The sequence below is a fragment of the Macaca thibetana genome, chromosome 3 (genome assembly GCF_024542745.1).
Source record: "Macaca thibetana thibetana isolate TM-01 chromosome 3, ASM2454274v1, whole genome shotgun sequence".
Lineage (NCBI taxonomy): Eukaryota > Metazoa > Chordata > Mammalia > Primates > Cercopithecidae > Macaca > Macaca thibetana.
In genome coordinates, this window is record NC_065580.1 from 121,483,255 (window position 1) to 121,500,158 (window position 16,904).

The 16,904-nt window shown below is 47.4% G+C and overlaps 1 protein-coding gene across 6 annotated transcripts in view; it reads right to left on the minus strand.

The window, feature by feature from the left end:
- The window catches only part of COBL (cordon-bleu WH2 repeat protein), a 306,183-nt gene extending 290,516 nt beyond the window's left edge, over positions 1-15,667 (minus strand). For all 6 annotated transcript variants that reach the window (XM_050785610.1, XM_050785608.1, XM_050785607.1 and 3 more), the window contains exon 1: positions 15,447-15,667. In XM_050785610.1, coding sequence (XP_050641567.1) covers positions 15,447-15,487 — 41 coding nt within the window. In that variant the 5' untranslated portion in view covers positions 15,488-15,667. The remainder of the gene's footprint in view (positions 1-15,446) is intronic.
- Between the last annotated feature and the right edge of the window lie 1,237 nt (positions 15,668-16,904).

Here is a 16,904-nt window from a genome sequence, read left to right on the forward strand (position 1 = left end):
CTCTGGGGCTCCCTGGCAGATGTGTCTCTCCTCTGAGACTGCAGCCTCTGGAGGACGCTCACCCTTTATCCTCTTCTGGGCAGGCAGCACCCTCAGCACTAATACGGCCAGAGAAGAGTGAGGGAGGGAACTTCAACTACCGCGCCGGCACCTCCTTCCTATCCAGCCAGGGGCCTCACAGTCCGCGCTCTGGGCTCTGTGACGGGGAACTGCCTGGGCCCCCATCACCTGTACCTCAGCGAGCTCACAACACAGCAGCACTGCCCCTTCCTTCACAGCGGTACTGCGGGTGGAGAGGCCAAGCCCTTGTCTCTCAGGCCTGGGCCGTGTTCTGCAGGCTGTCCCTGCTAGGCCCCACCCTCTCTTCTTTCCTCCGGGGCTTCTCCCATACCTGGGTGTCGATCTAATATTCGAAGAACCACCTTCATCTGTAAGCAAGCTGCTCCTCTGCTTAAGGTCTCCGACCAATCCCCCAGCTCTTCCAGAGAAAATCCAAACCCCCAAGTTGCCTGCCCACTGCTACGTGGTTCCAAGTCACAGATTCCAGCCGCGGATCCAGGCATCTAAGTCATCTGCCGTCCTCAGTGTCCCTTCCAGTGGACTGCAGGTTCCTCCGCTCTGTGGGGTCCCACTGTGCTGGGAACCCCTGTATGTTCCTCCATCCTCGGGCTTCCATTCCTGGCGGTCGGTCCATGCCTGCCTCTCTGCCCAGCCACATTTTATCTAGTTTTCAACCCCCAGTTCAAAACCTGGAAGCTTTGCCTCTCCCAGCTTCAAAGAGGCATGGCTCCTAAACAGTCAGAGCCAGGGGCCTCTCCCCTGGTTGGCTCTGATGGGTCTTCAGTGTCGTGGCCCTCCTGGAGGGCAGCCACTGAGCTGCATGTCTCCGCAGCCTGGCCCCATCCTAGGAGGTGCTTACAAAATAGGTGAAGACTGCTCGGCTAACAAGGGCGAAGGCCTGGCCTCACTCCCACCATAATAAATTTGGAGGGGGTCACATAAATAAAGCAATGATGCCATCATTTCCTAGCAGTTAAGTTTTACAAGAAATTCTACCACTAAAGTAAATTGATAAGACCAATAATTTTCTTCCTAAAGATTCACAATTCCGGACCAGGTTTGGTGGCTCACGCCTGTAATCCCAGCACTTTGGGAGGCCGAGGTGGGTGGATTGCCTGAGGTCGGGAGCTCGAGACCAACCTAGCCAACATGGAGAAACCCTGTCTCTACTAAAAATATAAAATTAGCTAGGTGTGGTGGTACAGGCCTGTAATCCCAGCTACTCAGGAGGCTGAGGCAGGAGAATCACTTGAACCCAGGAGGCGGAGGTTGCGGTGAGTCGATATCATGCCATTGCACTCCAGCCTGGGCAACAAGAGTGAAACTCCGTCTCAAAAAAAAAAAAAAGTCACAATTCTGGGCTGGGTGTGGTCGTTTAGGCCTATAATCCCAACACTTTGGGGAGCCAAGACAGGGAGGATTGATTGAGGCCAGGAGTACAAGACTGGCCTGGTCAATGTAGCAAGACTCTATTTCTAAGAAAAATAATAATAATAATTCACAATTCTGGTATAATAATTGTGCTTTCAAAATACTGAAACTTCACTAAGATCAGTTTTACTCGTTGGTAATAAATTACCACTTTAAAAGACAATGCTATACAGGGCACCAAGCACTGTTATCAGAGAGTGTTACAGACGCCTCACCCCTCACCCCCAACCAAACGGCTGTGGTGACTCAGTTTTTGGCATGTGCTAAATCACCAGCTCAGTCTTCCCAATGTAATGCTGAAACTATGACAACAATAACCCACTCACAGGGCTGTCGGCTGAGAAACAAGCTACTGTTTTATCACTGCAATAGAAACCTGTACTTCACAAATTAGAATGTTTTAAAATACAATACATTGATGTTTTCCCAAGCCTCATGACAAAGTTAACACAATAGATCATAATTTCACATTTATGCTTTTACATTTGGATGCAGAGATAGACACAAACGCTTTATACCCTTTTATAAAATCTGGGGACACAAAACCTAAATGAATGGTGGACAGGAAAGCCCACCATCCAAAACCAGCAATCCCGGGCCAGGCGTGGTGGCTCACACCTGTAATCCCAGCACTTTGGGAGGCCAAGGCAGCCAGATTGCCTGACTCAGGAGTTGAAGACCAGCAAAACCCATCTCTACAGACAAACAAACAAAAATACAAAACCAGCAATCCCGTCTCTGTGCGCACCTGACTTGACCACGCATGCAGAGGCGGTTCCACTGGAGGTGAGAGGTGACGGGGTGGCGTCCCCAGCCCTCCCAGATGGAGGCAGCCACAGGAACAGAGACATCACTTATCATTACTTTCCTCCAGCAAAAACAGACTCATTCCACAAGGAAGTGTGTCAAAGCAACTGCTGTTCATGAGCACCTATTTATTTACATGAAGTTAATGTGCCTGGGAGAGGGATTTTACCAAGCTCTGAGATGTTACATGTGACAAACGCAGACATGTATCAAAATTCAGCTTATCTGCTGATCCAACTCCAAACAGGGAAGGTACAAATGTATCCTGATCTGTTCTGTGTGGATCCTTTCCTTAGACTTTTCCCAGTGGGTCTACAGACTGGCTGAGGATTTTATCTAATATCCAAACATCACTTTTAAAGGTGGTCATCCATTGTTATTATTTTTCTCTGAGTGGTGTGTAGAGCTGCCCACAGAACACATGGGACAGGCTGCTGACTACGTGCACACCAACACTAAACTCAGACATTTATTTTTATATTCTTTTAATGGGTAAAGGGTTTCATGGAATAATGCGGGTGGCACCCTGAAGTTCAGAGGGAAGTCCCCAGATGCTAGTGCTCCCCCAAAACCACTCACTGGTCCAATAGTCAGGAGACCAGAATCCAGTCCCAGGTTGTCACCAGTACCAAGGTCAGCTTGGAAAGTGACGGTGTGAGAGAGGCAGCCACACCTGCATGACAGAGGAATCACGGTCTCGCCCTCACAGCATCCAAGAACTGCTAGGAGAGCAAAACAAAGGGCACAGCACAATGACCTCTATTTAGAAGTGGTGAGGCAGAGGTCACAGGCGGGTCCAGCCTTCTAACAAAGTTCTTCCAGTGGGACAGGAGTCGCCATTCATTCTCCCCACAGTCCCCAACCCACCCTGTCCAGCCCATGACTTCCTCATCAGTGTGACCCACCTGGTCCTGGTACAAACTTGGTTTACAACATCCACTGAAAAACAATTTATGAATACAAGCTATGATTTTTATTGTATTTCTAGTGCTATTTTTCTGTTCTAAACCAATATTCCTTCTGAGTATTAGAATCATTAGTTTCCTATCAAGGTGGCACTGGCCGCATTTTTACCATAAGAAAACAGAATGGTAGCAGTAATATTTCCTACTGGAAAGGCAGTGCAAGTCTTTGTAAAAACAGGTGTCTGGATAGAGTTGCACATCTATTATATATTCTTGGTCCAGAATGATGGAATACTGGCAGAAAAACAATAATGGGAAAATAACAATATTTTATAATGAGAAAAGAATTGAAAAAAAATAGGAACTGTGACAGGCCCTCCACTGATGCTGTTACTCCTGGTCTCTAATTATCTCATAAAACCCTGCAATCCAGTCATCTCCGCCTTAGTCATGAGGGATGAGGAGGTTAAACAGTCCCTCGGAGTGACACAGCTTTCAGGGGGAAGGTGGAAGTGCGGGCCTTGTCCTTCCACTCACATTCTGTAGGTTGACACCCTCACCAAGAAGTTACCAGAGAGCTGCAAACCAGCCATGCTACCCAGAGCCCCCGCCCCTCCAAATGCCAGCACCACTAGGTAGCGCAAGGGCCTCTGTCACTGTGACACAACAAAGAGGGACACAAGCTGAGCCTTGTGGAAAATCTGTTTCAGTTATATGTCACTTTCACTTGTTTAAAATAAATAAGAACATCTTTTCACGATAACAAACATTTAGCATTATAAAAACACCACCCTAAGTAAAAAAAGTTACACAAATGAAGTGCATCCCCCTCCCAGGCACATGGATAAATCATGAAAGCCAGCCCAGTGTAAACACAAGCCGTGTATTACTTCCCATCAGGCTCTGCAGCCAGTCTTATCCCTGACTGTAAGAATACTGTATAATTTTAAACTCAGAAAATGAAAAGTAAACATCAAGAAAACATTTCTAACATATAATTTTCCTGTGAGGTTGCCGTCTAGTACCTCATCTAAAAAGCAATATTTTCTACAGATCAACAGTTGAAATAAAAAGACAAAAGGTATAATCTTCCAACTTGGTGCATGTCATTTAGAACAATCAGTTCTAACAGAAGGAGGATTCTGCACAGGTAAGTGAAACATCGTAAGGAGGATAAATTACTTTTGTGAAAGTGACTAAAACTAAATTTTAAAAAAATAGATTGAGGGACATTCTGCTTTCATAGGCCCCAGGAGAGCCAAGAACACACAGCTCATTCACGGCACTAAAAAGCCCCTAAACCAGGTACCAGGTATGCACTTAAAATATTGTGCTCAATGATGGCCAGGCGTGGTGTCTCATGCCTGTAATCCCAGCACTTTGGGAGGCTAAGGCAGGTGGATCACTTGAGGTCAGGAGTTCGAGACCAGCCCAGCCAACATGGTGAAGCCCTGTCACTACTAAAATATAAAAAAAATTAGCCAGGCATGGTGGCACGTGCCTGTAATCCCAGCTACTTGGGAGGATGAGGCAGGAGAACTGCTTGAACCCAGGAGATGGAGGTTGCAGTGAGCTGAGATCTGAGATCACATCACTGTACTCCAGCCCACGCGACAGAGCAAGACTCTGTCTTGGGGAGAAAAAAAACAAAACACTGTACTTGATGAATGAAGATGGCTCTTGCTTCCCAAGTGTCTTGAAGTGTGAGCTGTAATGCAGATGAGTGGGATCCCACGAGCACAGTGACACTAGGCACCATGAACCTAGAGGGGCTTGGAAGTGCCACACACCAGGGCTATTTTCTCCCCATGCTCAGCTCATCCCTACTGGAGGGTATTGGCCTCTAGAAGCCCCAACACTGTCTAGCATGCCCAGGCTAACAGGACCCAACTCACCTGCAGAAAAGAGGCCCTAAAAGCATCACCCAGCTCATTACGGAGGCTCTTGCAGCCTGGAGCAAGGGCTGCATAAAGTTACCTAAAGAAAACACAATTAGTGAATTTGTGGGTCTGGGTTCCGTATAGCTTCTACTTTGAAGGAAGCTCATGTACTGAACAGAGCAGAGCTCTGTGTTTTCATTAAATTTATCAGCCCAAGACACTGAGCTGGGCCAACATCCTGTACAAAAGAGAAGACTTTTCAATATCTATTAATTAATCAGCCAGTATCAAGGCAGAACATCTTGCTTTGACGAGGGAGAATCTGGATTCGACTCCTTACACTAATTCATAACTGCTCTGTGCTCTACAACAGCTGAGTTTGGTCCTCTCCTATCACACCCCACGTATTTCTTTGAAAAAGTAAAATCCCACCTAAGAGTCTCAGGAATCACACATGCTAGAAATGCATGAGTTCTGTCACAATCAAACAGGTAATCATGAGGCTCCTATACCAGGAATAAGTCATAAGGATGTCTGCAGGCAGACTGGCTTTTCATGGCAAAATGCTGCTGAGACACTCCAGGGCTTCAGAAATAGAGCAGAGCAACATCGTCCTTCACCCTGCAGGGAGCCAGGGCAGCAGCTTTCATAAAGCAGCTTTGGAAATGAGTTCCGTGCTTCAATGTGGCCTAGCAGAGTGGCCAAGAACGAGGACATGGACACTGACAAGAGACTTCAGAGTCACATGGCAATCTCACCTACAAAACCAAGAGGACAGACAGGGTGCGGTGGCTCAGGCCGGTAATCCCAACGCTTTGGGAGGCCAAGGTGGGTGGATCACTTGAGGTCAGGAGTTCAAGACCAATCTGACCAATATGGTGAAACCCCGTCTCTACTAAAAATACAAAAAATATTAGCCAGGCGTGGTGGCGCAGGCCTGTGATCCCAGCTACTTACGAGGCTGAGGCAGAAGAATCGCTTGAAAGAGGTAGAGGTTGCAGTGAGCTGAGATCATGCCACTGCATTCCAGCCTGGGTGACAGAGCAAGACTCCATCTCAAAACAAAAACGAGAAACGCAGAGGACAGTATTGTCCTACCCACATCAGAGGGCCCTGATGGGAAGAGCCAGACCTCCCACGCACAAGGAGCAGGCTCTGACCATCTCCTACCTCTGTCAGCTAGACAATGGCAGCAAGCAAGTGGCTCAAATGCAGAAATACGGCAAGACCTTGTGAAGAACATTTTTGTGTCCTCCTTCAGAAAAACCTATCATTCTAAAAATGTGAAACATGATGGTAAGTAAAAATAAATGGACAAATAATAAGGAAATATTCCAAACTGAAATATTTTTCAGTTTAGTCTAGCTTCCAAACTAGTTTTCCTTACTTTTCCGTTTATTGCAAAATTCACAAATTAACTGCATTCAGAACACAGTCTTTGATTATGGTTTGTGCCACTGAAACCAACTGAAACCAATCAAGTATTTCTGAGAAGTGGTAAAGTGTAGCGATTTAGCGGGTTGTTCCAGCATGAGAAACATTCAGACTTCATGACCCCAATTCACACTTTTTAAATCCAATTGGGTGGCTTGGCTCTTGTGAATGATCTGCAATTCACTCTTCCTATGTGTGACGTTGTTAGAGCGCAGATAACCATTATCACGTAATAAGTGGTTTAGGCAGGAGTAGGAGGAAGAAAGTTCTCAGTTCCACCCGAAACTAATTCTACCTGGTAGCTATAGACAACAAGACAGATGGACAGGTGGACAGACGGGAAAGCCTGGCAAGGACCTGCCCTGCATGGCAAATGTTTAGACTCTGGCTGCTGTCGATCAGTCTCCCTCCAGGCTAACGGTTTGTGCATTGAACATTAGTGGATTTTGCACTTAATTAAGAGGGTTCTAGCCAACCAAACTGCATTTAGAGACTAAAAAATTAGCCACATGAACGAAAGTATACACTTTGGCTGCATTAACACTCTTCCCCAGGACTATTTTTAAATACAACTCCCAAGCCATTAAGTTTGAAAACTGCCAGAACTGATTTGGTAATCTGCTGCTTTGCCAAGTGCTGGAAGTTAGCTTTAACTTCATGCCCACTCTCACACAGATAGACAGACACACACTCATACACACACTCACACACACAGCTGGTTTTCCCATTCTGTTCCTTAGCTTTAGTTTGCTACTTACTTAACTGCTCAAGCCATCCACATGTAATTGCAAAGTTAATCCAGTTGGTATTTCTCCTCTTCTAGCTCTATGAGTCCTTAAGCCACACAGAGCACTTATGATAAGACAACGCTTTGCCAATACTCCTCATTCTAACAAGGACTCTCTCCAACCTGCCTACCTCCTCCAAACCAGCAGGAAGCTCTGACTTTCCCAGGTGCAACTACCATAAGGGCCGGGGCTGGGGGATCCTCTTTCCCCCACTCCTCCAGGATGGGGCCCACTATGAATAAGTGGAAGTGGCTGGCTATAGCATGGACAAGGAGAACAGAGACATCATAAAAAGCAAAAGATGTCAGCACCCTGATGTGTTGCAAATGCAAAGTCCTGTTTACCACTGGCCTTTAAAATTTCAGCATAAACGTCACTCCCTCCCCTTAGATGTCTGGAAGGCATGGGCTTTGTAGGTCACAGCTCTACATGACGTGGATGTGTGTCACAGCAAACTAAGGACATGTTTTTCAGAAAGGCCAGAAACTGTCAACCCCTTCCCAAGACCCTGGCGGGGAGAAGAGGAGCCACATGCTCACTGGAGTCACCTACCCATCTGTACACTTTAACACCTACTTTCCCCCGGCCCTCACAGGAGTCATAAATGCAATCATGATGGCTAACATCTCTGTTCCCCCTGCCTCCAAGCTGCCCTTTTAAGGACCATGTGATTATGGTTGGGGCAAGGGGACATAAGCAAAGGGACTTGTATGGCTGGCAGGTGGAATACGAAAGGACAGGGTGCATCTCCCCCTCCTCAGGCCAGGCTGGAACAGATGGAGACTGCACACTAGCCACAGTCAAGCACCAAATAAAAATCAGCAGGTCTCTGGGAACACTGCACCCCAACATCAGCCCGGGACCCCCACGGTGGACTTTTAGATAAGAGAGAGAATTATCTCCTCTTTAAGCCACTACCACTTTATGTTCCTCAACATAAGACCTCTTAACACCTCCCAAATCTGCACTGAACTAGGCTGCATGACTGGCAAGCACAGTCCAAGCACATCAGTTCCAAATATGTTAGTGCCAGTAGATTGGTCTGTTCTCATACAGGCTGGCAAAAACAAGATTTAAGCAGCAATTTAAGAAACAGTTTTTTTGAACGAGGACTCTAGAATATTCTGGGAACACTGAATCATATGATTTCAGAGCTCACATGAGTCTACGATCATGTTATCTAACTCCTTCCACGAGCAAGAGGGAATCAGGGATTGTTCTGTGCATCACAGGCCACAAACCGATGACACAAAAGCTTACAAAGTGATAGTCCTGGCTCCAAGCAGCTGCTCAGAATTCAGTGGGTCAGAGGGGCAAGTAAAGGGACAATCATAATCCCATAGGAGGTTTTCGGACAGGGGAGGGCGTGGGGTGTGAGAGGGCTACTCTCAGAAGGCCTCCTGGGGGAGCCCCAGCTGCAGCTTAAACAATAAGCAGGTGGCATTCTGAGAAAGGGGCAAGAAGGCTCTCCAGGCCAAGGCAGACAGAAAGCCTGAGACCCCGGGCGAGGCCTGGGAAGCTGCGGTGGCAAACAAAGAGTGGCAAATCCAAAGGCTGGAGCCTCCCTGTCCACTGGCACTAGCCGCAAACAGCTATTTAAGTTTAAATGAATTAAAATTTTAAAAGGTGAAAGACTCAGCTCCTAGTTGCAGTAGTCACCAGTCAGGTGTTCAGAAGCACCTGTGGCAGCACTGGTGGAGAACACCGGCGCCTGGCAGAAACATCAGCAGACAGCCCTGAGCTGAGCAAGTGAGGAGAGGCCCCACCAGGATGGGTCTGCAGGCTGTGTGGAGAAGGAGCAATTTCACCTTGGACAACTGGCACCAGGGTCCAAAGCTCTTGTTCCTGAGATAATTCTCTTTCCACTAATCCTCCCGCTGTCTGCCTTTGATAGAAGAAAGTCAATAAGATTAACAAATAAGCAGAGGGCATTCTGAATCAGGGAAGGATGCCCTGTCTGGCCCTTGCCAGCCTCTGTCTGGACGGAGGTGGGAGCATCCCTAAGGCAATGGCTCCCCAGGGGAATTCAGGTTCTTGGGCAGTGAATGCTAGAGGGGCAAGAGACAAGAGATGGGATCGACCAGCCAGGACTCCTGACTTACCTGGTTTATCTTTAGAGGGTTGTTTTTGTTTTGTTTTGTTTTGTTGAGACAGTCTCTTTCTGTTATCAGGTGGAGTGCAGTGGCACAATCTCGGCTCACCGCAACCTCTGCCTCCCGGGTTCAAGCGATTCTCCTGCATCAGCCTCCTGAGTAGCTGGGATTACAGGCGCCTGCCACCACGCCCAGCTAATTTTTGTATTTTTAGTAGAGACGTGGTTTCATCATGTTGGCCAGGATGGTCTCGATCTCTTGACCTCGTGATCTGCCCACCTCAGCCTCCCAAAGTGCTGGGATTACAGGCGTGAGCCACCGAGCCTGGTCGGTTGTATTTTTTTCTTTTCTTTTCTTTTCTTTTTTTTAAGGGATAAGGACTTTATTGGCTTCTCTAAATCAATTGGTGTCTTTTTTATAGGCATCACTTGGTGTGGTGCAGATGGGAACTGGATCTACAAACGTATTTGTACAAAAGTATTTGTGGTCTGGGAATCTGTCTAATCAAATGTATCCAAGAAAAATATACTCTGGCAGTTGCTTAAAAAGCTTTTTCCTTAATAGAAATGTTTTTAGCTGGGGGATTACTCTAATTGGACTTGGCCTGTAGAAGACAAGGCCCTGGCAGGGAGCAGCTCACCACCTGATGAGGAGGGCAGAGGGAGTGTGCTAACACCCCAAGAGGCCACAGAGTTTCTCCCAGCTGGGGAAAGCCATCCTTCTCTGGAGGGGCTGGCTCAGAAGCACAGGGATGGCCCTGAGACAGGCAGCAGGAAATACACACAGTTGGAGACCCATTGTCTATTGTCACACCGAAGGAGACAGCAAACTCTAGTCTAGAATAAATAGCACTAGGACTTGAAAGTATTGACCATCTTTAGCTTTGCAAGAGGCAACTAAAATCATATAAAGTATACATGAGGAAAAAAAGTTTAATTCTATTCCAGGAAAGACAGATGAAAAATACGGAATTATGGAACCATGAAAGAAAATTGACATAGGCTACCCATCAATTCAGGGGCAGAAAGCCAGGGAGTGGCCCTGAAAAATACAGAAACACTCAGGTGACAAGGTGGAAGTGAGAAAGCAAAATATAAAATGGGGGAGGTGGGAACTAAAATTTACAACTCAAATAAATGAAAATCATAAAAGTATAAAAAGGCATATTATCAATACATCTCTATGTAGTAATATAAACCAGTATCAAGTACAGTATTTTAAATAGAGAAAAAGTACAAAGATGAAGATATGTAAAAGCTTTCAGTGGGTCATGAAATATCAACTTTTTTCCAATAGTATATTTGATATGCTATATATCAAATATAGTATAAGGTAACTGAAAAAAATCACATAACTAAAATTAACCAACACATAAAATCTTCATAATTAAATGTGGATGGGGAGAGAATGAAGGGATGTAAGAAGACACCATATAATAAATACAGGACCTCAGCCAGCTGCAGTGGCTCACATCTGTAATGCCAGCACTTTGGGAGGCCGAGGCGGTCAGATCACGAGGTCGGGAGTTCAAGACCAGCCTGGCCAACATGGTGAAACCCCATCTCTACTAAAAAAAAAAAAAAAAAAAAAAAAAAAAATGCAAAAATTAGCTGGGTGTGGTGGCACACACCTGTAATCCCAGCTACTCGGGAGGCTGAGGCAGGAGAATCACTTGAACCCAGGAGGCGGAGGTTGCAGTGAGCTGAGGATGCATCATTGCACTCCGGCCTGGGTGACATGGTGAGATTATGTCCCCCCCACCAAAAAGGAAATAAATACAGGAACTCTCTGTTAGTGTATTTACAAAGTTCAAGTCTAAATCAGAACCAAGTGTTATTAGCATATTTAAGATTTGCATGTCCTTGATCTAAATATTACTACTACTTTGGTATCAAATATTTATGCTCACTTTTCAAAACTTTGGATCAATTACAAAACTAAATTCAATCATAAATTTGTAACAAAGCACAAAAGGCCTAGAAACCTAAACTACTTATTATGGTGTATAGATGCATCCTATAATCATTGTTTTCTTAATAATTACAGGAGCACTTGCGTGCACACAGATTATGACTTCATTCCCTGGATCTCAAATTAAGGAGTCCACAGAATCCACGCCTGCATATATGTGGGGGCTACCGCTCTGCCTGGGTCAAGGTTCCACCCAATAATAATCCACTCCACCTGTGCACTGGAGGTCACAAGAAAACACAGGAGGGACTGCAGGCAAAAGTTCCTGGGGGCAGGAGAGACACAACACTTAACAAATACCTTTGTAACATTTTATTCATACTTCAGTTCTATATTCATACTTCAGTTCTATCCCCTTTATACAACCACTGAGAAATAATAAAAATGCTGAGACTAGGTGATATTGCAATACAGAAATGTCCAACTCTTCTAATTTATTTGTAAATATTTTAATTACAAAACATTAAAATTCCTAGGCCTACTCTCTACATTACATCAAGCAATCTTTAACTTTTACTTTCTTAAATGAATTGCCAAAATAAAGAGTAGCTCAGAAATAACGTCTTATAAAAATATTGCTCAAATCTAACGGGAAAAGTTTTATGTAACAGTTCATTATACATGCTCTCATTTGAAAGAATGTAAACACATTCTCTAACATGTTAGCCAAAAGCCGAAGGCCTAGAAACCTAAGCCTCCGATTATGGTGTCGAGTTAATATTTCCATAATATTTGCATGTTTATGAGGGTTTAATACAAAATGTCGCTGTGGCTGCCCCAGGTCACTATCAATTGTCACAGACCTTCTACACTTAATACTGCGACGGGACTAGAGTAGCTCAAGTTACCCACTTCGATTAATGTTTTCAAATTTCTTCTGGTTCTAATAATTTGATTAAATAAATACAAATTTATGCAAAGAAATAACAGCTATGTTTACACGAAGTCCACATTTTGATGAAACGGATTAGCAAAACTTTCACTGATTTTTACATGAGCAAACTGCTTGAATACAGCCATTGATCAAATGCACCAGCTGTTTTGACATTTCACGTCATTGGAGATTATTGTATTCTACAGAAACATGTCCTTCCTCCATAGGAAAAAAAAAGTAAGCACGGTCCTGCCAAGCCTTCTTCTGTCCTTTATTAATAGAGGGTCCAATGGGAAATTTAGCCCCCTGTTCTGTAACAGCCGACTACTGGGATGGCTCCCATAAATATTCAGACAAACAGATAAAGTAAACAGATAAAGTATGGAGTTAAATATAGTTCAAAACCTCACCAAAAGGCAATTTGCCTTTATTTGTGTTCTGAGTATTCTGTCAATTCTTATACTTCAACTGAGCTCTAAAACTCCCTAAAAGTCACATCAAGTCTGACTTGTTAGTTTTTGCACACAGCCTCTTTCCTAAAAGAACACTTTCCCCAGGAGTCAAGGAAGTCATATATCACTGTTTTAACGCAATTCCTAGTAAAAACCATACAATTTCAGTCCAAGTAAAAATGCGTATTTGTGTTTTTCACAAAGATAACTAGTAACTACCTATTAATAATTTAGCCAGACATAGAGTCAGTGAATTTACATTCACCAACCTATCTCCCTTCAGTAATCCTCTAGAAGAGCGTTCGTAGGCCATATTTTACAGGGTGAAATCTCCTTAATTCATTGCACCCAGTCTAGCTTGTTTCTGTACAACACAAGGAGGAGTGGTAGTTTCAGCAACAGCAACAGCTTCACCTCATCAGTTTGTTATCATGTGGGAAGACAGTGGCTTACTGAAAGTTTGATTTTATAATAAACGGTTGCAGAATCAGATGGAAAACAAATTTCCCTCAAGAACACTGCAAACACTGCCTTAATGTCAGGGAACAGAGGAGTAATCTCAGTGAAGAGCCAATAGAATCTGCCTGCCACCAATAATGTACTAAGGCCAGAAATTTCACAGCAATATCCAACCTTTATAATTAGCAAGCATACACCTAAATTATGTAAAATATTGAAAGACCTAACACCATATATCTCCTCATATTTGAACACAAAATTGCTTATTAAACATGTAATTCTTGTCTGAAAAGCTATTAAGGATATTAATATTTTACTGATGCTTCTTAATGTTAATGCAGAAAGGATTAACAAATGACAAAGTAACTGAGAACAATAGAAGTTAAAAATAATATGTCTACATTTCTTGGACAAAGATGTTCGGACAAGTAAATTAGACACTGGATACGAGTGAGGGAAAGAACTGAATGCATCAGGAATAATAATTTCATGTTTTCCATAGCAAAAATCCTTAGTTTTCCTTTGCCATTCAAATATGAAGGCCAATCAGAGCTTTGGCAAGCACTGAGGCCAGCCCTCGCCTCCCTCTTGCTACACAGTACCAGGCTGAAAAGACTGCCGCGCTCTTAGGGTACATCCTTTCACTTCTACCATTAGACTCCCTTCAAGGATCTTACGGATACTCTTTAGATACAGTTTTGCCAGCCTTTTAAATGTTCTCTGTCTTCATATTTATTTATAAGGTGATAGTGACAAAATAATTCAGTGTCCTTAAATAGGCTCATTTAATAGGCTATGAAAGCCACAGATTTAAAGATACCTCTGTTTCACATTTCCCTATGTTATTTTGGGATGCCCATTACCATGAAAAAGGATTTCCCACATTTATTTTCTTTCTGGGGAATTTGTTTATTCAAAGAGAATTATATAACCACCAATAAGTGCACTGCAAAAAAAAAAAAAAAGAGAGAGAGAGAGAGAAAGAAAACTTCTTTTACACATTTCTCAGCTTCAGGATTATTTGATTTGCTAATCTGGCTCACTTTTTCCCGGCATTAAAGGAAAACTTTAAAATTTAAAAAACAGCCCAATTGAAAGTCTTTTACACACTTGGGCAACACGCCTGCCTATGGGCACATGGGCAGGGTGAGTCAGTGGGACACAACTGTAACAGAAAAAAAGATTTGTTGTCCCCAAAGCTGCCTCCTTCAAGTCCAGTTGCCATAGCAGAAAGTGGGCCCATTCGGTAAGCAGGTGCAGGACTCACCCCAACCCTCATTCCATTTGCAAGACTCATACACATTTGCTCCAGGCAAGCGAGCGAGGTCGAAGGTCCCCAGCACGCCGCGCTGAAATCTACAAAGTACGCCGGGACTGAGCGCGACCCCGCGGCCCAGCCTGCGCGGCTGGCCGGGATGGGCACGGCCCACCTGGCTCGGGATCTGGATAATGAGCAGGGCTGCTAGTCCTGCATGAGGGAAATTACTCTTTATGCGAGTCAAATCCTGAATGTAACGTGTAATCCTTGCACGCAAGGTGTGGGGATGGCAAACAGAAACCCGGAGAGGTTTAGGCAGAAGCCGAATCGCGAAGACAGGGATGGGCCCCTAGACTCGCGGGTGCGCTACGGCTGTCTGCGCCTCAGGCCTGGCCCCACCAGGGCGCCCCTTCCACTGCCAGGGGAGACCCTGGAATAAAGGCAGGAAGGGAGAGCTGCTGCCATGAAACCCTCCGGGGAATCCGAACACCTCTCGAGAACGCGGGGCCCGGGAGGCTGCGAAGCCGGGGAGCCCTCCCCTCCACGCTAGCGGGAGAGCCGACCCTGGGGCTGCCGCCGCGGCCGGGAGAGGGAAGACTTGGTCGGAACACTGGCAGGGGGCAAGCCTGCAGGGACGAGGCCGGAGTTAAAGGCCGGGCGTCCCTTCGCTCCCCGCTCCACCCCTATGGCAAACACTTCGGGGGCCTGAGGAAAGCTCTGAGCTGAGCGGGGGCTGTGCTGGCGGGGACCCCATGAGGACGCTTGCATACAAACCACCCCGCGCGAAAAGTGCGCTCCGGCCCCGGCCGGACACGGTTACCTGGGCAACGACCCGGGCGCCCAAAGTATACAGCACGCACCACCACCCAACACCAGCACCGAACACCAGCACCGCACCACCTGCTCCACCACTACCACCAGCACCCGCTGGGACAGCAGAGAGGGGGCCCTGCCCCGGAGCGAGCGGTGCGGACGCAGGCGTCCGAGCCCAGGGAAGACCCTGCTCCACCCCGCCGGACTGCGGGGCAGCTTACCCGGTCGGGGGCTTGGCCGCCGAGGCGCGCGGCGCGTCCATGGTGCCGGGGGCCGGGACGCGGGCGGTGCTCGGGCCCCGCCGAGTCAGGCGCTGGCTGCGGCCGCCACCGCTGCCGCCCTCATTCACTTTTTCCGCGCTGACCCATCGTCCTCCCACGCGGGCCGGCGGAGGACAGCGGCGGAGCGGGGCGGACGGAAGGGGCTGGAACCGTCTCTGGCGGGCGGGGGCGCCGGGAGCGCTGGGAGGGGCTGGCGGCGGCGCGGGGCGGGGGCGGCGGGAGCAAGGTGCGCCGCGCCCCCGCCCCGGCTGGCTCCGCCGCGCCCACCGGAGCACCGCCCCCGCCCCGCCCCGCCTACTCCGAGCCCCGACCCGGCCCGCGGCAAGCGTCCGGGGAAGGAATCCCCCGGCACCTGGGCCCAGCACCAACACTCGCGGCTGCGGCAGAGGGCTTCTCCCCGGGAGGGAGCGCGCCCCTCTCTGGGCGGAGTGCGGGAATCCCGGGGCCGGCGCCTCTCTGGCGGAGCTGGGGGAGGGGAACCACCTGGAGCCTGGAGGGCGTGCGAGGGCGAGGTGAGCCGACCTGCGCGGGAGGACTGACGTTGGAGGGTGAGAAGTGAGTGTCCGGCGCCGCTCTCCGACCTGTATCCGTGCAGGAGATGTCTAGTGCGTGGGGTCGCAAAGTGGGCGTCCCCACCAGGAGCGTCAGCAACACCTGGGAATTTGTTAGAAATGCAGATCTGGGGGGGTCTACCGGGTCCCACGGAATCAGAAACTGCGCGCTGGAGCGTCGCCTCGCTTTGCTAACAACTCACTCGCTCTGGGTGAATGCACGCTTAAGTTTGCCCACCTGATTCACTGGGCGCTACTGTAGCACAACCTGCCACTCCAGTGCGGGCCGGCGGGCAGATTTGCAGGTCCTGCCCGCCACGCCCGGGCCCAGAGCAAGTCAGCCAGAGGTCCCTGATCTGCCGAACTTCACTTCCACTCTCTAAGATCTTGGTTGGTGTGATGGGCTGACCTATAAAAGTGGCAGTTTCATATGGTTTCAATGACTCGAATAAAAGACCAACAAGAGGCCAGATCGAGCGAGCCTGCACGGCGATCAGCGTTGGGGTTGATGCTCCCCTTGCGATGTTGTCATTGGATGAGGTATCCAGAGGCCTGCGGCGCCTCCCTTCCTCCTTCTGATCCCCTGCTTTCTCATTAACTGAAGGAGGAGGCAGACCAGCCTAGATGCAAAATGTGAGTCCTTGCCCATGGATGGCAGATCTTGGGTGCTCCCTAGCTCCCACCTAGAAGGATTCCTAAGTCCCCAGGTGGCCCTGGGACTCACTGCCCTGCAGTCCAGCCTCCCATGAGTGGAGCACTTTCCTGGCTCAGGACCTCCGGCTGCGATGCTGCTCCACAGTTCTCTTTCTGCAAGTCCTTCTCTTTCCATGGTCTCCCCAAGGAGCCT